The 25,674-nt window shown below is 48.0% G+C and overlaps 1 protein-coding gene across 35 annotated transcripts in view; it reads left to right on the top strand.

The window, feature by feature from the left end:
* Cacna1c (calcium voltage-gated channel subunit alpha1 C) overlaps positions 1 to 25,674 on the top strand; it is a 662,482-nt gene that overhangs the window by 520,157 nt on the left and 116,651 nt on the right. For all 35 annotated transcript variants that reach the window (XM_050148320.1, XM_050148321.1, XM_050148333.1 and 32 more), the window contains exons 10-12: positions 10,466 to 10,556; positions 17,141 to 17,167; positions 25,029 to 25,189. In XM_050148320.1, coding sequence (XP_050004277.1) covers positions 10,466 to 10,556; positions 17,141 to 17,167; positions 25,029 to 25,189 — 279 coding nt within the window. The remainder of the gene's footprint in view (positions 1 to 10,465; positions 10,557 to 17,140; positions 17,168 to 25,028; positions 25,190 to 25,674) is intronic.

Genomic DNA, 25,674 nt, shown 5'->3' with positions numbered 1-25,674 from the left:
ACTGTATGTACTGCTGGGGGGAGGGAACAAAGCCTAAGAAAGACCTGGACCACACTTAGAAAGAGACCAGGGGCACGCGTCTTTTTTCTTTTCTTTGATACCATGCCAGATAAGGCGACATATTCTTCTAAGCCTCAGTAACTAGAAAAATACCTCCTGTAACCTCAGAAGAACTTTATGCTTAAAATAACTGGGTTCACAGAGAAGCCCTAAAAAAGAGCCTTCCTACCTGTGTGCAGAGGATCCGCGCTGCCATCCCCTTTGGGCTGCAGAGGGGCTGTCCCTGGCCCTCTCACTCCTAATGGAGGTAGGCATTGTGGGAAAGGAAAGGAGAGAAGTGCACCCACATCCAGCAGCTTGTCTGGTGTGGCCGAGCTCCCCCCCCCCCCCCCCCCCCCCCTGCCCCCCCGCCCCCCCCCCCCCCCCCCGCCTCCTCTTGCTCTCCTCACCCTCCTGCCCTCCGCAGTCCCTGCAGTCCCAGTGACATCGTGCTGGAAAGGGATTTTCCGCTCGGAGTGCTGGATGCTTCTAGCCTGCTGGGATCACAACAGCCCCAGCATCCTTCTTAGCGGTAGAGCTACAGACCCAGGGCAGCCATTGATACCTCCTCCCAGTTCGCAGCAGCAATAATAATTAGGATGGTGGCACACCACACCTGTGTTGCTCCTTGTTAATAAGTAAGGCCCCTGTTTGGAGTCTTCATGTTTGATCTTGTTTGATATTTGCCTTGTTGGCTTAAAATCAGCCCTAGGCTTAATTGCTAATGTGGAGGAAGATAAACTGGCCTGGGCTGACAGGAAGTGATTGAGAAGGTTCTGGAAGTGGTGGTGGTACCTTTTCACGTGACCTTCCTTCTCAGGCAGACTGCTGTCGCTGGCACCCCGTTGTTTTTCTGCTCTCTCTCACCGCCTCCACCCTCTTTCTCCATAACTGTGGGTTCGTCCTATGAGAAAGTCTTTCCCCAGCCATGTGGATGAACTCAGCCACGTCGGAGGTGGAGTGCACAGGACTTCAGCTGGTCGGGAAATGCATCAGTGCACTCTGGAGCTGTCTAGTATCCCAGGCCAGGAGTGCCTGATGGGTCCTAGACCAATGGCACTGGGGGTGGCAGATCCTGGATTTCACAAACCCACACAGTGAGAGATCTCTGGCCATGGGTTTGATTTGTTAATCATAGAAAAATGATGAACGCAAGTATCTATTCTGCAAGAGAGAAGACCATCACATGGGCTATGCCGCTGCTCCTCCCGAGAGTGACCAGAGCAGCGTCTACAGCTAGGATATCCACCTCCTTCCCGGCTGGGCTGTGTCCCCCTGCACCACAGTGAGCCACCAGTTATCTATCACCCTTCATGGTGTGGACTTAAGCAAACTGTCCAGGCATGGGCCTGATGTGGCGATAAGCCCTGGACTCGTTGCCATCCATTGTCTGCCGTGTACCAGCTCCCCCTGGGGTACCTATCTTCCACTGAATCATCACTGGGAATTCATGTCCTTGCATGACACCCTAGGTGCTCTTCTGTCAGGTCCTCACAGAGAATGCTTTAGACGGGTGGTTTAAGGAGATCTTGATAAAAAATGGAGTCAGGGTTCCAGAAAGATGGGCAGGGGATCCAGGAAGTCAGAACAGCACCCTAAACTAGCATTCGGGGAGCTTTTGCTGTGGGCCTGCCTGCAGGTACAAAGGAGAGAGCAGCCTTGTGAAGAGGGCCACAGCCTTTGGCATCAAGTTGCAGCCACTATGCCCTGTGCCCAGAAGTAGCAGAGTAAGGACCTGAGCCCCATCTCCTCTGATCCAGCCACAGACTCTTGCTAGTGCTCCCTTCTGGCCAGCCTCAGAAACAGGACCTTTGATATGGTTTACACAGGTCAGCCTCTTGGGGTCCGGGGCACAGGTGGAGGGCACACAGGCAGCACGTAGGAGTATCCTGACAGCTATGGCGGTACAAAACATGACTGCTACTCTTGCAGAGAATTGGACTATGGGTTCAGAGAATTCCAAGACGAAGTCCCTAGCCTTGAGAAAGTTTGGGTTTACTTAAGAAATAATAAACTTTAAGAAAAACAGTTTAAAACTAGTTGATACTACTAGCGAGTGTTTATGTCAGTGACCGTTTTACAAAGTTCTTTTTACAAATATTATTCCACTCACCCCATACGGAAAGCTCTTTGAGTAAATAATATCACGATCTCTCTGTGGAGGAGGAAATGGGAGTCCAGAAAAACTAAGTGGCTTAGCTGACGTCCTGTCAGCTTTTGGGTGGGACAAAAAAAAAAGATTTTATTTACTAAGTGATTCAAGTGCTCTAGATGAGGAGGATGGCCTCAGAGCAGTGGATGGTTCTAGAAGCCAGTAGAGGCTAAACCTGGGCCTCCAAGAGTGAATGAGTGGCTACAGGATTGGCAGGCACTGCCTGGGATGGTCCAACCGGTAAGAGTCCCTGACTCTGCAGGCCCTGAGGTACCTCCCATAGGTCTCTAGCTCTGCTCTCTAGAGAGAGGTAGCCAGTCCACAGCATCAGAAGAGGCCCCTGCTGGGACCCAGCAAAACTTTATTCATGGAAATAAGTGGCCGTCTAGACTTGGCTTTAGAGCAGTAGTTTGCCCACCTACAGGATATGAGGTGGAGGGAACAGACCCTCCCCGGAGGAGGGATGGATGCTATCTGATGCCACTTAGACCGCGGCTGAGGGACAGTGCATCGAGGGACAGCGATGAGGCAGCTCAGTTTGCCTGGAGAATTCTTCAGGATGGGTGGAAACAGGTACCGTCACAGCCTAGGCTGCCTAATAACATACTGCAGACTCAAGTGACAGAAATGGATTCTTTTTCTGATTCTGGAGGCTGGAATCTCAGATTAAGGTATATGTCAAGCTGGCTCTACAGAGGCTATGGGGCTGTGAAGGAGGGGTCCATTATAGGCCCCACTCCTGGGTGTATACGCACTGTCTTCACCCTGTATCTTTCTCTGATCTCTCCTCTGTCTCTGTCCAGATGTCTTTTTATTGGGGCACAAGTCATGTTAGATTGTGGCCTCATTTAATTATATATATTTAAGGACCCTGTTTCCTAAAACTGTCCATTCTAGTTAGAAGGGTTTAAGATATCAGCACGGAGGTTTCTAGGGGGCATAATTCAACCCACAGCAGATGAGATGCCCTAGTTAAAGGGGGTGGAGTGGAGCCTGTAAGTATAACATGAGGGGGGCCAGGCCTGCTTGTTGGGGTTTCTGTTTTGCCCAGTTCCCCAGCTGTTTAGTCCCAAAGAAAATCACACATAGGTCTCCATAAATTATAAGCTGATTGGCCCATTAGCTCTAGCCTCCCACTGGCTAACTCTCACATCTTGATTAACCCATTTTTCTGATCTATGTTAGCTTGTGGCTCAGTACCTTTTTTCAGTGGGGCAGATCACATCCTGCTGCTTCAGTTGTCTGGGCAGGAGTGGGAGGAATCAACTTCCTCCTTCCAAGAATTCTCCTGTTCTCATTACATCATTTCTACTTCCTGTCTGATTTTCCCACCCATATTTCCTGCCTGGCCAATCAGCGTTTATTTGAAACATGATTGGCAGAATACAAACAATTCTCCCATACCATGTAAGGCTAGGCACTAGAAATTTTTTGTTTGTTAGCCATACTGTCATTAGTACTTTGAGAAAACAAATGCTAGCTATACCATTTTTCATGTAAAAATGTAATAAAATGGTCATCTGGCTGAGTAAATGGCAAGGCTTCATATAGGAGTGGATGGGCCCGGCCATTGCAGCCCAACAGGCAGGATGCCAGGAGTTGCCCCGGGACTCCTGCCAGCATTCTCCCTCATGGGGAAACACCTCCAGCCACTGCCAGTAATGCCTATGTTGGTGTGGTAACTCCTTCTCAACGGGGAAGGACAGGGTTCAAAAGTAGCAGGTGAGTTCTCTTGAGTTCGCATAATGGCCTAACAGCTACATTGCAAAAATGACATTATTTTTCTTTACAAGTCTCAGGAGAAGCTGACCATCCCCACTGATGTCATATGAAGACCCTAGAGAACCCCCCCACACCTGGGACAAAGTCAGGGCTGTTTGGGGACTCAAAAGTTTCAGAACTCAGCATATTTCATCTTTCTCCCAGGAAAAGATGCCTCTTAGGTGCCTCTTCAGTGGTAAGAATACGTAGGAAAATCTGAGACCGGGCCAGCCTAGGTGTGTTCTATGTGACTGTTTCTCCCTGTATCTCTTCCAGAAGAAAGAAAGGAAGGACTTCCATCTTTCCGTTTTCCTTGCTGGGTGACCATACTAATATTTTCCTTTACCAAACCACAAATTGCTTTGACTCTCAAACCTTTGTCAAACCCCTTCTGAGATTTATTTTACTTATGTGGATGCAACTGTACGTCTTCCAATGCACGTATTACATTATGCTGATGTTGTGGGGCCAGGCTGGAGCTAATTTCCTCTTAAGGGAAACATGAGTTTTGATTCACCGGCCCAGCCAGGATCAGCCCTGCCCCTTGTTTCCCGAAGGTCTGTCCAGAGGGAGCTGTAGTTTTACGGGGAGCTGGCTTCCTATAGGGGATTACGAGGGCCACGAGCTGTAAGCCTCCTCGTTGACCACAGCTGCGGGAAGACTGCCAGATGAGCTGTGCCACCATAATTCAAAGACTCCACGTGGTGTCTCGTGGTGGAGTCCCAGAGCTCAGGGCTAAGATTTCCAGAGGGTTTGTAGACTCAGACATGCCTGGAAACACCCAACTGGACAACAGCTTAGATCTACCCTCCTCTGAGGTATATTATTGTGTGGGCTCCACATTATCTTGTAAAGAAATTATATGTGGAGATTGTGATATTTGTTACAATTTCCACGGTATCTACTCAGTCGTTTTCCAAGCAAGCCGAGGAGAGACACTAACTACAGCTCTCCTGAGAGAGAAACAGACTACCAAGTGCCACTCAAGCAAGAGTGGCTACAGAGAGTGGATGTTAAGAGGGATGGAGGGTTGGTACTTACTAATCCCGGCATGAAATGAGCTGTTGGCAAAATACTGCCCAAGTGGGCGTGGTGGCTTCTAGCTATCTGGTAGGGAGAAGAAGGATTCTTTAAGTTAAGGAGTTTAAGCATCCTGACAGCCTCACAGGACCCTGTATGCTAAATAAAACAGAAAGAGTAGAGTCTGTGCAACTCATTTTAGGCATTGCTGCTAAAACTAAGAAAATAGTGATGTCACCTGTCACTTGCAATGACAACTGTGAATTGCTTTCTCAAGGAATCTTTATTTTTTTTTGTTTTGTTTGAGAGTCTTCCTTCCCAAACCCCAGAGATGCACATTTGGTGATAGTGCCTGTTAGCAGTAAAGTCAGAAAATGAACTCCATCTCTAGCCTGCTTCCTCAGCCTCTTCCCTCAAAGCTGCATCAGGTTGGGCTGGGGAGGCAGTTCAGCCAGTAAAGTGCTTACAGAGCAAGCATGAGCACCTGAGCCTGACCTCAGCATGTCACCAAAGCTGGGCCTGGTGATGAGCGCTTTAGTCCCCATGCTGGGGAGGCAGAGACAAGTGGACACCTAGGGCCTGCTCACCGGCCATCCCAGCCAAATTGGCAAACTCCAGTTCCCAACAGACGCTTGAGATTGACCTCTGACCTCCATCCACACACACGCTATCACAGCATACACATGAACAGGTACACACATTATACACCACACAGACACACACAGAGAAACGCAAAGACACACAGACACACATATACAGACACACACACTGTGTTTATACAAAGGGTGCGCCCTCACAACATGTCTGGAGAGACGCAGGCAATCACATAATCACATTGAAATGGGGTGTCCTCTGACTCCGAGTTCCTTCCCTTCTTTTGGCCAACCACCGTAGCTAAGTAAACACAGGTGGTCAAGCTTTCTGGCTCACCTGTGGGATAAGTGTCTCACATTTATGATTCTAGACTTAAAGACTCTGGGCACACAGTTCCCCAGAAGTCTGCCTTAAACAGCAGCTGCCAGACTGCTGCGTGATCCTTTCCTGACAGGAGCACAGACTTCATTTTCAGCTGTTTTATTCTCTCGGGTGCTTATGGAATAAGCTGTCATAAATGTGCCGTTCTGGTGGGAGACGTTCATGTCAGCCAGGGACCTTTAGAGGTGACTTGACCCGCAGAGCAGATTGAGTGGAGACCATGCAGGCCACGTAGGGAACTGAGCCGGAGCTTCTGTCAAATCCCACCATGAGTATCCTGACCACGTGTGGTTATGTCTGAACACCCATATATTTATCAGGTTCCTCATATGGCGTTTAAAGTTACCCCACAGTTGTTTCCAAAACTGAACTGGCTGTGACACACTTTTTGTCAAGCCAAATGCTGGACAGTGCTGCTGTCTGACAGCTCTGAGCCTTGAGCCACTGACCAGCATCCTTGTGTCCTCCAACCAGCCACGGGTACATGGCAACAAGCAGCCTTCTGCTTCCATTCCACACCCCCACAGGAAGCCTGGTCCTCGTGGGACTCTCATTCTTGCCTTAGTTCTTGTTCTAAAATGCGCCTCTCTAGAGGGGACATGGGACTTAAATCATTTCTGTGTTTGATTCAGATTGGATGTTTTAGAATAAAGAGAAACCCCGGAGCTGATTTGAGAGTTGCTGTTATCCTACCCTGTGTTTTGTACACTGGAGAGACATGGACCTTCCTATAGGATGACAATAAGTTTGACCCATTTCTGAGAGGAGCCAGATTTCTGAGTCCCCACTAACAAGAAAGCCCATTGGCTATCATCTAAGTTGTGAGAGACTAGAATGAGTTCCCTTCACTGCCTTCCCTGGAGCACATGGGCCACTTGCCTGTCCTCTTCCACACACACTTTCTTGTAGGGCTCTCTGGTAACTTCCTACCCCCGTCACTGCTGTCCTCATCAATAAGCCGTGGTCAATCCGTGCCCTTGGCTTGTTTCCCACAGCGGCTCTGTGGTTCACAGACGCATACAAGTATGAGTGTTATCAGAATAAACACCCTTGCTGGGGAGTTAGCAAGAGTGTCGGCTCCTGGGACTTCAGGCCACTGTGTAGCCCAGACTGCCTTGTCCTTTAGCTCCTTCCTCTTCGGTTAAGCCCAGACACGAGCAGAACAGAGCATGAGGCTTTCTGTGCACAGGAAACTGAACTCTGATGAAAAGTGGATCCCCAAGACAGCTTCCCAAGACTCTCAGGTTATTCCTCTTCAAAAGGAAATGGAATGTGAAAAGGGCTGTATATGAATTACATGCATAGTATATGCAAAACTCGACAAAGCAAACATTCAAGTGTGAAATTCGAAGCAAAGCAGATGCATATGTACTCTGGTTGTAACCAAGACTGAGGCATTGGGGAGCCTCTTACTGAATGAAAGGCAATTATTGAACCAGATAAGGGGACAAGTAGATCAATAGACAAGTGACATCATCGGGGGGCAAGTGGGAAGGAAGCACTGGAGCCCACGGAAGCTGGCATTTACAGTCCCTGTGAGGGGGGAGCTTGAGCCACCTAGCCAGTGGGACAGGGCAAATTCAGGCACTAGCTTGATCTCAGCAGTTACCTACTTAAATCTGTAAAGGGGATGCCTTCCAGTTAGCGGACACAGATGTTAGGAAGTCCCAGTTACATGTGCCAGTGTGGTTGGGAGCCTCTTCTAGCATCCGCCATTTGCTTTACTAAGGGTCCATCATTTGTTTTATGTTGATAATTCATGTGACTTAAGGAGTTTGACCAGATTTTGTTATGTTTTTTTTTACATGTCTTGGTTTATGTTTTCCATGGGTTTTGTCAATTTTTGGAGATAGCAGTGTTCCATGTAAGAGCTGGGTTGTTTCTTATGCCTGTGCTGATCGCATGTTCTCTGTTGATGTCTTGTCCCTGATCTTGACACTGGCCGTCGTGTCTGTGACAGGAGGTGCCGCGGCGGGCTTGCTTGATCAGAAGAAAGGGAAGTTTGCTTGGTTTAGTCACTCTACAGAGACCCATGGTAATGTCTCCTATGCTCTCTGTGTGTAAATGTGTATTGGTCCATACAGATTGCACGGGAGAATGCTGCTCTTGATGTCTGGTGTTTGTGGGGGAGGGGGGTGCACAAACACGTGTGCTCTTCTGTGGCTTTATGTTTGTATGTGTGTGTATTTATGAGGGGAGGACCACTGACCCTCATCTCCTCCACTGGATCGAGTCAGCAAGCTTGACAACCAGCACCAACTGTTCCCTGATAGAAGATGGAGTCATTCCTTTAGATAGTGACAGCCAGAACCAGTCACTGTAAATACAGAATGAGCCCCGGTACTGGAAGTACCTTGACTTTAGAGGATATGCTTACTCCTAAGACTCAGACTGCTTCTACCTAGTTTTGGTGGCTTCCTGAGCCTAGAACTACTACTTCCACACCAGCCTACTCACGTACAAGGGGTTCTCTGGCAACCAAGTATCACAGAGTCAAGTGGCTTCTACATAGCGCTCAGACCTCCCAAGAATGACACCCGGAGTCCTGGGTGACTAAAGATAAGTGAACTGAAAGGCGAAGTACTTCTCACTGTTACAGCTTCTCATGGGTTTAACATGGGTTTAACGTGGGTTTAACATGGGTTTAACATGGGTTTAACATGGGTCATCTACACCCATGGACACCTCTGAGGGCTCCTATTCCCAGTCCCCGGTGCTAAGCCACCTCAAATGACCAGTCCCATCCAAAGGCCTTAGGCTGGGTGTCAATGTCATTGCTATAAAACTGAACAACATTGCTGGGCTAGTCTGTGCCATCCAGTGGTGTGCCCAGAGCCTGGCTTGGCTTCCCTATCATTGACTTACCCTAGATGTAGAGAAGAGACTTGGTCTACACTGGAGCAGTCAAGGTGAGCATGGGGCAGGGACAGTGCCCAATCACTCGCCCTTTCTAAGTGTGCCATGTGACCTTGACCGTCATACCCATTCTCTGGCCTCACTTCCCTCTCCTGTAACATAGAGTCGGGTAATTTCTGTAGTTCCCTCCAGCCCTTAATATCTTTTTCCTCAACATTTTCGAGGCAGACTCCTAAGTCCGAGAGAACTACTCCATGTGACAGTCAGAACATAGTAACTCATGGGTTTCCTGTTTATGTCTTCCATATTTTTGAAGTGAAATTCTTTTCATCCACCTGACTTGCCTTAAACCAGAAGAAAAGGAACTGGGGAAAGCGCACCTCCATCCACATCACCGTGTGACCTAGGGATGGTGGCCCATGGGAACTTGTCACTAGCCCACATTCTGACTAGCCGTAGACACTGTGGCTGCCAAGGGCTGGTGATTTCTTACCGGGTGAGGTTTATTCTGGAGGGAGTGCTGGTCCACATTGCTCCAAAGAAGGAGTGATAAAATCAAGGAACTCCCTGGGAGTTGTGGTACACATCACTAATACCAGCACTCAGGCGAGTGAGGCAGAGGGACTGCAAGTTTGAGGACAGCTGGGAATATATCATGACCATATATTTTTTTAAAAAAAAAAGTAAATACACACACACACCTACACATATATGGATTCATATTATATTAAAGGGATGATGGCAAGTCTGAAGAACTCTTTGAGCTAAACTTTTAATTTCATAGAATAAATGATACTGGAAGAATTTATCTCTTCTAAGCCACCATGCTGAGTCTATGCTAGAAAACTCCCCTTTGGAAATCTAGCCTGCTGCTGCCATGGTGTAAGATGCTGGACATTGCTTGGGCAGATCAGCTCCAGGAGAATCAGGTCACTAGTATCTCTGTTTAGATGGGAGTACCAGGGCTTCTGGGAAGAGAGAGAGTATCCCTGCAGCCTCTCTTTGGCCCATATTTAAGCCTAATTTTGTGGATCCTGCAACTAGACACCTACATTCCTTGTGTCTGCCCTGTTGTGTGAGGCTAAACCCATGAGTTTGACAGTGGCTGGTTACCTCAAGCCCAGCACCTCAGGTCAGTCTTAAGTGTCACTGCTTTATGACATAGTACACTGCGGAAAAATAATGTCCTCAAATCCATCAAAAAAAATTAGTTTGGGTAGCAAAAGTGCCCTTCCTGCAAACAAGCTAGACTCCAGTCTTAGGTTGGAGCTGGTAGGGGAAAGAAAGAGGGCAGTGGAGTCTTGCTTTGAGGGCTTCTCTCCCTGTGCTAAGTTGACGATGTAAATGGAAAAGTTTCCTGCCTTTCTGGGACTACGAAGTCGAGGGCAGATGAAGGATGGCACCATCTTTCTTTCCTGAATGCATCCTGTGAAGTAAAGGGTCTGATCACCAGAGTCCCCCCACATTCCCACTCATCTGCAGAGTCCTGGCAGCTGTCTTGCCCAGCCAGATGAGGACAGTGCCAGGGCCAGGCCCCCACAGACAGGCCCCCAGGTGGTGCCCGGCCAGCCCCGGGTTAGGATGGTATGATATACACTAATACTCTTCTCCTCTTTCTCTCTCCCTACCCTTAATGCCTTCCGTGCCTCCGTTCAATCACAGTGAGCATGCCCACAAGTGAGACTGAGTCTGTCAACACTGAAAATGTGGCTGGAGGTGACATCGAGGGCGAAAACTGTGGAGCCAGGCTTGCGTAAGTACCCATAGCAAACTTAGCGCTGAGTTCTTCCTAAGACATGGCCTGGGAAGCTGGCTCGTGGAGTCCAGTGGGGTGGCTCCTCACTGCAGGGGCAGAATCAGAACCATGGTTGACAACCTGTGCCCTGTGTGGAGAGAGAAGAGGCCTGGGGTGAAGCATGGCCTAGTATATGGTAGTGGGCTCTTCACATTGAAGCCCTCACTTCTGTGAGGGCCACCAAACTTGGATGCTGGAGACTTTCAGACCTCCAGAGAAGTACAAAAGGAGGGTGCTCTGATGTCTCTTTTTTTCTTTATTCCCTTTCATTTATATTTTTTTCATAAGAGCCAATAGATCAGGTCCTTGTAGCTGCATGGTCATCCTTCCTATTCTGACAAACATGGCCTCAAAGTAAATCACCAGCTAAGAAGTCCACTGCCCGGGGATGATCCTCATCCTGTGCAGCTCTGAGCAGCCCTCCTAATGAAGGAGACCCAGTGCCTGGTGTACCGCCTGGAGTGTCCTCAGCCTAGGATGTAGCAATACTGAGCATCCGAGCCTTCCTCCCAACCCCTGGCTGCCAGGAACCTGTGACTTAGCCAGATATGAGCGCTGTTGCCCATGGGAACACTTACGTGTGGATGTCACGATCTGGAACACAGAGTCAGGTCATCCACATCCATGACCCTCACTGCCTAAATGGAGGGGGAAATGGTTTCATTACTAAAAATAGCAAAACCGGGTTGATTGCTAGTGTCACAAAAGCAGAGCCTGGGGACAAAGGGGTATGCCACTAGGTAGAATATGCACTAGGTCGCCACGCCCAGGCTTCACTTTAGGAGGCCATGACTGCTTTTCCTTTGGCCAGGAGCATGACAGCTGTAACCTTGTCTTGACCATTGAAGGAACTGCAGAGAGAAAGCCTTGGGCAGGATTAGCCCAAGTAGAATGTGTCTCCAAATGCTCCCCGGTAGAACAGCACCTTCCCGTGTAGCGTGACTCACTGCCAGGCCGGTCCAGCCTCCTCACGACAGTAGCTGCAGGCGAATCTGAGTGTGCCTGGGAGTGAGCCAGAAGAGGGAGGTGAGCAAGACTGAGGAGCAGTGCAGCCCGGTTCCAGGGTACGCGGGGCTGTGGCATCACTCACTGTGACAGTGGCACCAGGGAGTCTGCACTGCAGACTTCTCAGCGCTGTCGCGAAGCAATTATTGTCAAAGTGTTGTTAAAATATGGTGCTAATTACATCTGTAAGCAGTACTCCTGGCCCTTTCTCTTCTTTTCTCTTTTGGAATTCTACAAAATAGCACTCGAGTTTCTAGAAGTGGCCCCAGATAGCAATGATAGGGGCAGGCATACGGGGCCCTTCTAGCCCATAAGTTCTAGGTCCTTCGGCTTGCTTGACATCAAGGATGGGGAGTTTGGAGAAAAGACCATCAAGGTTATTACAGCGCTGGCTTTGGGGCAGCATAGCCCAAGGTATAAACCAGGAGGGGCTAGGGAGCTGGTACCAGGAACTCACTGAACAGCACATCCTCAGAGTCCATGATGCTGGATGGACAGCAAACACGATTGTCCCCTGTGGAGGGAAACTGGTGTCGCTGGCCTGTCGGTCACCTCCTAGGAAGATGTGCTCTGCTTCGAGGCTGATCTTATTCCTACACGTACCCGGGTTGATACACAACTACACTGTATACAAGAGATACGATTGTGGTGCCAGAATTATAACATGCACTTCATCGTCTGCTGTCTTTCCCCATCACCAGCAAGACAGCGTTGAGCTAAGATAGCCACTGTTCCCATCAGTGAGGCGGCCTGAGAAGAGAAGCAGGCTGAGGGCAGAGTGAGAGATCATTGCTTTATATCCTCTGAGTTAAAAGTCTTGAGGTCAGGATGAGGACTTGCATGTAAGGAGAAGGCTGGGCTAAAGATGTCGCGTGGGTGGCAGATGAAGCAGCCCCTATGGCTGCTCGTGTATGGGGTATTGGCAACCTCAGGTAGAATTGAAATGGGGAACAGAAAGAATGCACCAATTGTCAGTGTGTCCTGGAGCTCTCTACTCTATGGGGCCTAGGGGTATACTGACTCTGGGAGACACTCTCTGTGAGGGGATGGTGGAAATGTGTCAGTGCAGGGCACCCACCAAAACACTGAGGCCATACAAAGGGAGAGAGAAATGGGATAGGGAAAGGAGAAGGTGCCACGGGAATAAAGGGATGGCATTCACTGCCATCAGGGGGATCTTCAAGGTGCTGAGAAGCCAGGGAAAATCAAGAGGCTAAAGAAACTGCAGAGGAATTGAACACAGGGAGTTGATTTCCTCTGCCTTGGAAAATGAAAGGGAGCCCGCATCAGACCTCACGCAAGCACTCTCTCTAAGCTCCTGTCTCCCAAGAAAGGGACAGGATGGACCAAGGATTGCAGCAGAAGGCAAGGCTGGACACTGCCTTCTAGGGCTACTTAAAGGGGCACCACCTCCTTCTCTTGGGCATGTCTGGCTCCATGTGCAATCACAAATGACTAAGGCACCCTACAGCTTGAGAAATCACGTGGCAGAGACTCGTGTGACATGGAGGGCTCCTTCTAGCTCTGAGGGCTGTGGCTCTGTAAAGAATGTGGAGTCAGGAGCACACTGGTCAGTGACAGGAACCATTCTAAGATCCATCGTCTTTAGCAGGGTGGGTATGTAGAAACTTGAAGGATAACCTGGAAGATACAAATGGGAGGACCACCAAGGGACCACTAGGTGTGCAGCTCTGGCCATCCTGGAGACCGACACTGTTGATGTAAACTTGGCATCTTTGAAATGTGTTCTTGGTACTTTTTATAGCCTAAAAGCACTAAAAAAAATATATATGTGAATCACTAAAAATTATGTGAATATAGGTGGGGATTAGCCACAGTGACCCAGATAAAGGCCAGATGGGTCATCTGCCTTATGTCAAGGGTCACATGAACATCACTGAAGGCCAAGCTGAACTAGAAGTCAAGTCTATTGTTTGCCTGGGAGCCTTGGAAGAAGCAGAGTGGTCAAGAAGATCCCCTACAGGCAAAACCCAGGTTCCAGGAAGGAGGTTCAGGCTAGAAATGGGGAGCAACTGGGTTTAGCACCCGATAACTGGAGTGATGTTCAACTTCAGCAAACCCCAGGATATGTCCCCTGTCGCCATAACAACTGGGGTCGTGATCAAGTTGTGGGATCAGAGAAACTGAGTCAGCTGTCCTTCAGCGCGTGCTGAAGGCAAAATGAGAGCAATTTAGGAAAACACTCTTCCACAGCAGGTAGTAAGTGTGCAGTACTTACCGCCCAAAGAAGGAAGGAGAAGCCAAAAGCGTGAACAGCTCTCAAGGAGTTCAGATATTTGTCAGATAATGATCAATACAAAGCAGGTAACTAAGAGGGAAAATAGCTTGGGAGTTTTCTCAAATTTTGAATGCTAAAACCAGGGAGGAAAATCTTGGTCTTCCAGGTTGGTCTTGGAGGTTCGGGTGAGCACGTGCGGATAAACAGACTTCAGTCCCCGCCCAGGGGTGTATTCTGGAGGTCTTGTGTGACAACTAGTTATTAACCTCCTCCCCTTCCTTGCCTTTAACAAATCCACCAGAGACATGAAGTAGGGATGGTGTTGCACTTGTATATGAATGATAGAAAAATCCAGAAACTCCCGAGCCAGCTGCTCATGCCCATTGGGTGTTGGGTACACTGGAGGCTTCTGCTGTTCCCAGGACTCTGCAGTCTGCACGGATATCAAACATCATTAGGAGGCAAACATGCTAAGATGCTCACTGCTCTTTGGCTCCTCTCTCTACAACGAGAACAGCTGTCCAGAGATGGAGTCTATCACTACCGCCAGGAGACAGTGGGCCGTAGGCAGTAGTGTCCTTCTATTTTGTGAAGTCCTGTAGCTAACTGCTCCTATATTCAGGCAGTGCTGAGGAATCACAGTCTTTAATCTTATTAGAAGTTCTAAGCCCAGCTCTTCGAGGACCCACTTGAGTGCTAGTACTCCTTTCCTATATGCTGCTGAGGGTCAGGAAATACGCTTCTATTAAAACAAAGGGATATATTGGATACAGAGAAGACAAAGTCATGCTCACAGGCTCCTGCAAGCCAGAAGAAGCCTTCTTCATGCACAGGGTTAGACATCAAGACTCAGAGCCAGATAAGCAGGAGGCTCATGGACCATTTCCTTTGGACCAGAGAGTACAAGGACACCAAACAGTGGCCACACATGAACGAGGATAAATTCTCACTCAGCTCTGATCTCCCTTTATCCCATATCACAGATTCATTTTCTTACGAGAACTCCGAAGTTCCTTGACAGGGAGTTTCTACGGTCTCACCTTTGCTTGTGACTTTAATTGAACTGAGAGTGAGGCGTGCAGGAAGCAAAGGGTCTGAGCTGAGCCAGGAACCACTGAGACCCTCTGCAAGAAAGCCTGGAACCAATACCGCAGTCTTTAAGATCCCCGAGCTCAGCGCATCCTTGCTGCAGAGAGTAGCCTGCCTCCCTGTCTCCATTTAGCAGCTAGCAAACATTTCATCCCCCATTAAACGGTGACTCTGGATGAAAAGATGCTGCCCTGGGCTCTAGGTCCCCCTCCCACATGCTCAGTTAACATGTGATTAAACTTTGCAGCCTAGCAGGCAGTCTTGGGGGTGGAAAGGGGTTGTTAGCTAACAGTTCAGAGCAATAAAGGCACTTGGCTCAGCTTCCCAGTGCCCTGGAGACATAATTATCTCATGCACGATGGCTTTGCCACCTGTCACATCTTCTGCTTTATTTTTTTTAATAATTAAAAAAACGAGAAGGGTTGATGTTTTCTTGTTACGAGACATAGCTTGCTTTTTGCTGACTGGGACAACATGGCTCCAAGCAGTCACCTTCCAGTGTCCCTACAAGAGTCTCTGGTCATTGTCATGTCTCATTTGAACTCTGTTCTTTGTGGCCATTTTTACTTACTTATTTTTGTTTTAAAAATTTTTATTCATTTTACACACCCACCACAGTTCCACCTCACTCCCCTCCTCGTGCTCCAACCCCACTCCCTACCCCAATCCATCCTGCATCCTCCAAAAGGGTAAGGAAGGCCTCCCATGGGTAGCCAACAAAGCCTGGCACATTAAGTTGAGGCAGGACCAAGCTCTCCTCCCCCCACCCACATCAAAGCTGAACAAGGCATCCCACTATAGGGAATGGGGCCACAGAGCCAGCTCATGCACGAGGGATAGATCCTGGTCCACGGCCAGGGGTTGTGGGCATTTTAAATTTAAACTGATTTTGTTTGAGAATTTCTTGCATGAGTACTGTATTTATATCATCCTCACTCTTCTCCCCTTTCAGCACCTTCCATATCCCTCCTATTCCTCTCAATCTTATGGCCTCTTTCTCTTTCATTATTACTGGTATATATTTATAAATATGTGACCCGCAGAATCCAGTTATTGCTCATATGCAGTGTGTTTAGAGCTGACTTGGGATTGGATAACCTGTCAGGGACCTCATCCCTAGAGAAGACAGAATCCCCGTCTCTTAGCAGCATTGGTTGCCTGTAGTTCTTCATTTCAGGGTGGGCCTTTCTGAGATTTCCCCCGTCTGCCCTGGTGTTGCCATTTTACAAGTCTTGCCGTGGCTGTCTGAGTAGTCTCAATCAACCTGCTATTTTGTCTGTGTTCCCCTTTCTCTCAGGCTCAAAGCTAAGCTGTAATGTACCTTCAAATATTTGTTTTTTTTTTTCCAAAATGTTTTGTGTTGGTTGCTTACATACTCCTTCCTCCTCTTCCTATCGATTCCCTTTCTCCCCCTTCTTCTTCCCCCTCTCCCTCACTTTTCTGTACATTAACAAGCCTCTCTCTTGCCCTCTCTCCTCCTGCTAACTCTGTGTAGCTTCCCTGGAAGCTGTCCTAGAGGGACATTACAGCCCCACAGCCTCCCTGAGGGTGCTACCTTTCAGTACACAGTGATCCTTCAAGGCAGTTGTTGTCAGGACACTCCACCTATGCTTAGATCTCCAGGGCCGCACCTGCCTTCAGTACACACAACGTCCCTTTAGAACCTGAGGCTATGTGTTCAGATCTAGCAGCTCTGAGCTAGGGAAGCAATGACCTTCCCTCAGGCTGTCTTCGATGGCCTCGTGTGTGTCCGAATCCAGCTCTGGTAAAGATCCTGGTGGACCACAGTGAGTTCTGCGTCCAGAGTTCTCTGTTGTCTGCAAGAGAAACTTTCCATCTGCCATGGCTTTCCTCAAGGGGTGCTGTGCTTAGCAGGTCATAGAGATTGTGGGCAGACACTGATCCTGTCAGGACTGTGTGCTCCCCTCTCCTCTAAGCGTCACCACACTTAGAAGATACTAGGTTTGTAGATGTCTGCTGGGCCAGCCACATTCAAATGCACAGAGTCTAGGTTTGTAGATGTCCGCCGGGCCAGCCATGTTCAAAAGCAGAGCGTTCATTCTCCGCAGCCTTAGCACTAGCCCCACAAACCCTTCCAGTCCCCACATAGTCCTGGGGAACTCCAAATACTTTGGGGACGGCTGAACACTCTCTATGTGGAAGAAAGTGAGTACATTGTCTTTGCTAATATTTCCTTTTCCTCTTTCAGCCACCGGATCTCCAAATCCAAGTTCAGGTGAGTGAGATGCAGATTGCTCCCCTTCCCTTTTGCCCCTCTAGCTACATTCCCAGCTACAGTGTCAGATGACCAAGGTAAGTCCCATCAGCTTGGGCCCTTCTGGGGGTATAACTGCTCCCTTTGATATGGGGGTTCACAGTTTGGTCAAGGGAACCACCTCAAGGATTGAGACTTAGGTTCTCTTGGGTAGGCTCTGAGTGGTTAGAACAAACGTGTCTACTTCCTGTATAAGATAAAGTCAGTTCAAATAAATGTGTGAACATTTGTTACTACTTGGCATATGGCACAACTTTAAGGATTATAGACAAAATATAGATTCTGCCACTGCTGTGGGACGATGTCAGAAGCTTCCAGAATACCCACCCTGTGGCTTGCCTGTGGCTGCACATCTTCCCACTGCATGCAACTCCTTGCAGGTCCCAAATGTTCTCTACTCTCTTGCACACTAAGACTTTTGTGGGACTTTTCCTTCACCAAATTCACCATCTATGTCTCTATCTGAAAACGTCAGGCTTGTCAATCAACTCAAAGGTTACAGCATCTTTGGCACCCTTGGCACACTCCCAGTGAGACTGAAATGGTCTTCCCTTCATCCTCCACCCCTGCATGCTCGGCCACAGCCTTCTCCTAGAACTTACCATATTATACTCTAGATATTGATTCAAAGGCCTGATGCCTCCATAGAATTTTGCACACTGCAGGCTGCTCAGTGCCTACCTAGCTACCCGACGGGTGGACTCTGCGAGCTCCCTGACTGCTTGACTGGTTATATATCTAGGATGGGAATGCACATTTAATTCTACAAAACCTATACATGGGCTGGCCTGGCATACAGCAGATCTATCTGGTTTGGACATACCCCACTGTTGAAAGGAAACCGCCTGTTGGTTTCCCAGCAGCCTGGCAGCTCAGCCCTGAAATAACCATTCAGAAACTGTATTGATGAAATCACTGCTTGGCCCATTAGCTCTAGCTTCTTATTGGCTAACTCCTATATCTTAGTTTAACCCATTTCTAGTAATCTGTGTATCGCCGCAAGGCTATGGCTTACCAGCTAAAGTTCTAGCATCTGTCTCTGGTGGGGCTACATGGCCTCTCTCTGACTCTGCCTTCTTTCTCCCAGCATTCGGTTTAGTTTTCCCCACCTAGATCTGTTCCCTTAAAGCTCTGCTATAGGCCCAAAGCAGTTCCTTTATTAACCAATGATATTCACAGCATACAGAGGGGACTCCCACATCACGTTACTACAAGCCATGTCATGTGCCTGCACCACACCCCTCTAGTCTTGAAATCTCCACTGTTCTCTGACTCCCAAGCTTTGTGGTCCTCTGTTCTCCCTCTCTTCACACTTTCATGTCTCTTATAGACCATAACTGAGCTCTGGGAACCAGAAGCCCCAGAGCACATCCTCTAGCTACCTACATCCCCCTCTCTCTGAGAACCAACCAGACAGAGTGGTAGGCTAATTATTGACATTTCTGGAAGAGCCTGAAGAGCCTGTCTACAAGCCCCAAATCCTTAAGCTCCCCTCCCCATGACATCCAGGTGTGTGTTTCTAAGCATCCAGGTGTTTCTAAGCAAATCCCTCTAACTTCATGACATTCAACACCCAAGCATTAAGATTAAGTGAGGCCTCCAGTATTTGACTCCAATTCCAATACCTCTCTTCTCCCATCTTCTATTGGGATTTGAAAATACAGGCTTCCTTACCCCATATTGTTCTTTCAAACCAAGGCCTCCTTAGTATAAACATCCTGGGTCAGATCTACCGGTGCTGGCTTTATTACATGAATCCTCTCATCTCCTGCATGTGGAAAAGTAGCTGGTGTATAATAAGAGTTCTGTAGTATTTATGGATAGATCTATGGATCGACGGATTGATGGATCACCTGGTCTTGATAAGACAATAAACTTGACAGACGTTCAAACAAATGTCATATTTGACAAGTACATGTTACTCTGAACAGTTCCACGGCCCCCACACAGTAATAGTAAAGAGATTAAATTTTACAGTGAAAATATTTCCCAAATTCCATTCTCGCTACATGCAAATGAGGAAATCATAGATTAATGAATGGATAAACACAATCTGGAGACTTGTGCAGAAGATTCCATGCGTGATGGACACTCTTGCATTATCAGGAGTTTGAATTGGGCAATCTATAGTGTTCGGTATGTCCTTGGAAGTTACAATCTTTTGATCCTTGGGACTTGGTCCCCTCTACATCTCCCAGGCACAGGGCTCTAATCGTTTACTTTCAGGAGTGGGTGCTTCTCTCTATGTACTTCCAGTTTAAGGAAAGTGCAGAAATGACCATGTATTCACAAATGGCTTCTTGTCAGTGGGTTGGCACTGTCACTAACAAACACCTGTAGATGATCCCTGAGGCAGAAAGGAGCCCAGAGTCACAGCTGGAGATGGTCTCAGCCATCCTGCAGGTCGAGTCCTGGCTGGTGTCCGGAACCTGTTTCTGTGCATACTTTGAAAATTATTCTAGTGGCCATGTCAAGCAGTACAGTGGAGCAGCAGGAAGGGAAACATTTTTATTTGAAGCACTGCAATGAAAACATTGTCATTTCAACAGGAATTAACATAACATGTTTTAGTGAAATGGTTTCTGTTCTTTGTTGCACCAAGACTTTTTGCAACTTAGCGTGTACTTTACATTTACTATGTGTAGCTGGGCAGTGATGGTGAAAACCTTTAATCTCAGCACTCGGGAGGCAGAGGCAGGTGGATCTCTGTGAGTTCAAGTCCAGCCTGGTCTACAAGAGCAAGTTCCAGGACAGGCTCCAAAGCTACAGAGAAACCCTGTCTCGAAAAAAAAGAAAAAGGAAAAACAAACAAACATTTACTATGTATATCTTAGTTCGGGTTGGTCATATGTTGCTAGGGGCTATCACCCCAGTCAAGGGTATTCTAGGAATATTGAGCAATACTACAAGCAGCTTGCTAACCTAGATCCTGATGGTGTCGGGTTAGAGAACAGCTAAAGCTGGTAATGGATTGAAAATGCTCCCAGAATTATCAACATTTCCCAAATAGTTCCCTCAGTTGGGGAAACAATTTAATAGTGACAGTAATAGAATTTGAGCTTCAAATGGGCCTATTTTAGGTGCAGGACCGGATGATACAAAGTTATAGTTAATTTTCAGAGAATGGTTGAATAGAGCTTGCAGGAAAAAAAATGAGACAAATTAGATGATAGTTGGATTTTTGATAATTCAGGTTTTCAAGTAAAGGAAAATAAAGAATTGGCTACATTTGAGACTCACTGTGCATCATTGATCCAGAGGCCTGTTGGAGTCTTTCCTAGCACAACTCTGCAGAATTCGGAGCAAATCGCGTGGAGTTCCAATGTGAGGACTCTGCAGGCCTAGTCTTCAGCAGGAACTGCCTTCCACCTCATTGTAGTTGTGCTGTGCCGTGAGAAACCAGGCATAAACCCAAGTCCGCCCCAGTCTCTGTAGCCCATTTTTAGGCTACTTACTCATGAAAGAATTAAATGTAGCGGTTTTTCTCTGCCGTTTGTTTCCAGTTCTGCTGAAGATGGAAACCAACTCCAGCTACCAGGCGGCCTGCTGTGTCCACTGTTTCCTAGTCTCGGTCTTGTCAGTATTTGCATGATGAGAAATCCAGTTTGAGAGCATTGTCCTTTCTCCTTCCCGAGGCCAGGGGTTTTTAAGATTTGCCTTTATCTGGGAGTTAGACCTGGGGCATCCATCTGTGTCATGTCTCACACAACCTGGAAGCCAGCATCTTACTGTATGAGATGACAGTGCTCAATACTATGGGTCTGTAACAAAATAGAAGAAGTGGCCCCTGCCTCTTGGGGATCTGATTATCTCAGTAAAGAATCAGGGGCCATACATTAAAAGTTAACTGCTTATACCAGGCAATGGAAGGCCTCTACTGGGAGAAACCTCTCTGGGTGCCTCCATGACTGCAGAAGATGTGATCTGGGGACAGCATTGCAGAGTTCCTCAGCATGTGTCATGTTTATGTACCCTACTGTACCCTGGCTGAGTTTACGCTGAGAAGGACTGAGTCTGTTAGTGGTTGGTACCTTGTCCATAGCAGGTGATGGTAAATACACAAACAAAATGTGTAAACAGACAGGTTCTGCGGGGATGCCGGGGCTAGAAGAACAGAAAGTCCACTGCAGGAAGCTGGGGTTTGAGTTGAACCCTAAAGATGAGCAGGACCGAGAGGATGGGACTAGAAGGTGAAAGCCTTCATCGTTGGAGGCGCATTTTGTGTTTCTAAAATGGGTGCAAAGCCCTGTGCTGGGGGTGGGGTGGAGAGAAGATGAGCGAGGGAGAGCGAGCCGAGCACAGTGCTGCAGACAGTTGAGTACAGTAGACACTCACTTCCATCCTTCTCCCCTGCTTCTGTGTTTCTAGAGTAAATGGCTTCCAGCTACTGCAAAGAGAACATGAATAGCAGGCAAATTTCTCCTCCCTGTTTTATCATTTAATATCCTCTGTGCATATGCAAACACATAAATAAATTTACACATTCTAATAAACTATTACATCTATTATGTAGTAGGAAGTGTTGCCAGGAAACCAGCTGTCAAGCAAAGCTACATTTGAAGAGTAGGAGATGTACAATTATCTTTAAATACTTTCCCTGGATAGTAATTACTCCCATCCCCACCACAACCCCAAATCCATGTGATTCTCCAAATCGGCTCTGTGCAGTAGCACCCACATCTAACAGAGCTGGCCAAGAGCGGTTCTAGACCCATGTGAGAGGCCTGACTTTACAACAACCCGTGTTCACTACTGTAAACGAGAGAGGGATGGTCGGGGGTAAATTCTCAGTCAGTTTCTACCGACTGTAAAAGCCACCTTTGTAGTCTGCATGGCAACTATCAGTGGTCTCTGCAGTAGGGGATTGGGTCTATTTTAAAACATATCTTCGCAATTAATATATGGTTTTTTAAATTATCCTGTAATATTATTGATCATAGGAAGAAGTAGAGATGTGTTCTGATAACACAGGACTATGCAATAGCAAGTTCAGGCAAATACAAAAGGCTGTCTTTCATTGCAACCACCTGGGACTCATTGTCCCAGTCCCTTGTCCCTCTCCACATAGCCCCCATCTCCACACTTGCACGTGGCACGGATAGATGTTTCAAGCACCCTGAAGGGCACTTACAGATTAATGTCTGGCTTGCATGGTGCATAGTGAATTCCCCAAAGCACCCAATAAGCTGAGTGTCTCCTGCAAAGATGGGGCATCCGTTTAAGGATAGATCGTGCCAGAACACTGAGGCTGATCTATCTGTCCTTCCGCTTGCAGGAAGACCAAACCATAGATCCCCTTGGTAGTTTTCAGGGAAAAATTCAAGTTCTTAGATTGCCCTGGTTCTTCCATCCTCACTGGAGAATTCAGCTAAACCTTGGGAACAGGATTTTCCAAGGAACAACAGGGACAAAAATGGCAGTGTTAGAGACATAGATGAAGACAAGCTGCCCAAAAAGGCAATGTGGGCAACTGGACATAACTATTCATATAGAGGTCTGTCTCCCCGGGACCACAGAATGCAGTCTGTCCTTGGCATGAAGCTGGTGATGGTGAAAAAGGTCTCCCTTGAGGAATAGAGAGCTGAGTGTGGGACAATGTATGTAATATATACAGCCAGTCCCACTTGTAGCATGCTTGCCCGTATTGCTGTGTGATGCTGAGGACCAGCCATGATTCTTCACCTGATACAAGTACAACTCCACTACATTTTCTCTATGATTTCTCTCACCAGAGACTGCAGATATGGACTAATGACACAGACTTACTCAGAATGTGGACTACAGGCCAATTTCATTGCCCTAAAATAGAAGCCTGATTTTTTTGCATCCTGGCCCAGGACACACACACACACACACACACACACACACACACACTAAGGATTTCATTCAAGCGTGTCTTACTACTTCTCCTGAATCATGCTATGATATTTTCAGTCTGTCTCTTTTCTCAGTGTCAATCATGGCCTAGCAGATAGTGTTCCAGTCACTCCCGGGCTGCAGAATGGGGTTTTGCAGATCTGCTGCAAGCAGGTCCTGCATGCTTGCTTAGAGGCCTAGACTGGAAGTCACCACGTGTAAGAGTGCAGGTCCCTGCGACGGCTGCACCAGGGAGTCCTTGTCTCACTTCCTCCTGCCTCTTTTACCACCTGAGCTGAGGCTCTGCGTGCCTAGGCATCTTTCTGCATACCTGCCCACCACCACCCTGCACCATTGCCCTTCTTCCAGCATCCTCCCTTCCCAGAGTACTCCTGTCTGGCTTTTGGTTGGTTGGGGGTGTCACACCCCTGGAACACCAGGTAGGCATGTTGGTGCCCCTCTGAGTATGTTTCTCTCCTCTTGAATTCCAGTCTCCTGTTGCCTCTGCTTCCAGTCTGCTGTGTCCTCGCTGTCCTTTGTGACACGAATAACGTTTTCCTTACATCATCACTAATCCAGACAGCTGGAGCTGTCCCCTGGGTTCCACCTTGATCTAGAAGCTCACCAGGTGTTTGTATTGGTTGATGTCTGGTTTTCTGAAGTAAAATCTGGTCGTGTGGGCCTTCCTATGGTGGGTCTTGGCCTGGCCGTCTGTGGTCTTACTCTTCAGGCTTCTCCATTGCATTCCAGGCAGCTCTTAAACACATCATCCTGAGTCCCCAACAGTGCTGTGTGTTGTGCAAGGGAAACCCTGTATCGCAGAGTCATAAAATGGGGATGTCTCTTTGGGAGCCCCAGCTTAATGGCTCTCAACCATGATTATACGTTAGAACCAGCTGGGGGAGGATCAAAAGGGCCAGGGCTATCTTTGGGGTGTTTGAATGTACTCAGCACCTAATCAATGAGTTTTCAATCAGATTGCTTAGCTGCTGAGGTGAGGTACCAGGGGAAGGGGTGGCTGGATGGTTGTTGGAAGTTTCCCACGCCATTCTGCACATAGCCATACCTGATAAGCACTGACAGAGTCCTTGATCAGGAGCGCTGGGGAAGGCTATGTGAGTCTAGCTGAGCTTCGGGGTTCTGTGTATGCTCGGGCAGGGGGTGTGTCCATTTTTCTAAAGAGAAAATCTAAACGTTCATTGAGTTCTCAAAAGATATCCTAGGACCCTGTGAGTGTAAAGGACCCCTGGTGTAAATCAGCCTCTTCCTCTGTACGGTGAGGAGTATGGGTCCAGCGGGAGGGGCGGGGCTGGCAGAGCATCACCCTGCCTCAGCTCTATCTGCTCCAGTGTGCTGGACAATGAACCTCAGTGGCCCTTAGATTCCTCCTCAGTATCAGGATAACACAAGCTTGACTTAAAGGCTTTTGGAGAAGCCCTACGACGTTCCTAAAATACCAAGCCCACAGAAGGCTTTAGCCATTGCCACCAGCATGGTGACTAATTCCCCCATACTTGCCACACTATTTCTGATAATGCCATTAAAATAAATTAAAAATAGCTGGAAACTCCTTTATCTTCCAGTACCCGAGATTGCAACCAAGGCTTGTGCGTGCTTGGCTTTACCACTGAGGTATATCCCCAGCCGAGAAAATAAAAAGCAGTCCCACTTGTTGGGCAACTTCAACTTCATGTCAGATGGCTTATATGGCATTTTATGCATGTTTACAAGAATCCTGTGAAATTGTCCCTGTTCTTGTTTCTAACTGAAGCTTAGAGATGGAGGATACATAGACCCAAGGCCACATAGATAGCTAAACCGTGGAGCCCACTTAGACCACTCCACCACCAGGTTGTGTAGTAATGCCAAGCCAGGGACAGGTGAGATGGCACCTCGTGTGCTTTGGGTTGGCAGGAAGTCTGGATCTCCCAACCAACCCCGTCTTTCCCTCCTTGCCCTTTTGCAGCCGCTACTGGCGCAGGTGGAACAGATTCTGCAGAAGGAAGTGCCGCGCGGCAGTTAAGTCCAACGTCTTCTACTGGCTCGTGATCTTTCTGGTCTTCCTCAACACGCTCACCATTGCCTCCGAGCACTACAACCAGCCCCACTGGCTCACGGAAGTGCAAGGTGGGTAGCCCCTGGCTTTGTACTGTTCATGCTTGCCAGCCGAGCTCCGGGTCCTGAGGAGGGATGAGTTATTGATGGGAGGTTGACAGACAAGCAGCCGGTGACTACGGCTTGACTGGTGCCATGCTGGAAAGTCCAAGGGCCTGGAAGTTTGCAAGCTCCATATTAAAATTCAGGCCCTTGTTATAAACAGATGTAGCTTCAAGTCCTGATGTGCCTCTCGCCCTCCCCTGCAACCATGGTCATCACTGAGTCCCAGTAACGGGACAGCTTATCTGACTGTTTCAGACCCTCGGCTGCCAGCTTCCCAGGAGCCATTTTCAGTTCCTCTGGCCTTACTGTAGCTCCAGGTAGCTTTCCCCAGACCATAACAAGAAGCAGAGCCTGGACAAGGGACAGTGGCCCCAGAGGTCTACCCCTTGTCATGCCTGGACCCCTGTGAAGAAATCCATAACCCATGCCTAAGTGTCTCTGGGAAGTGAGGC

The sequence above is a fragment of the Alexandromys fortis genome, unplaced genomic scaffold, assembly GCF_014885135.2.
Source record: "Alexandromys fortis isolate MF-2015 unplaced genomic scaffold, M_Fortis_MF-2015_v1.1 scaffold_59, whole genome shotgun sequence".
NCBI classification, from domain to species: Eukaryota; Metazoa; Chordata; class Mammalia; order Rodentia; family Cricetidae; genus Alexandromys; species Alexandromys fortis.
This window is presented reverse-complemented; position numbering and strand designations above follow the sequence as displayed.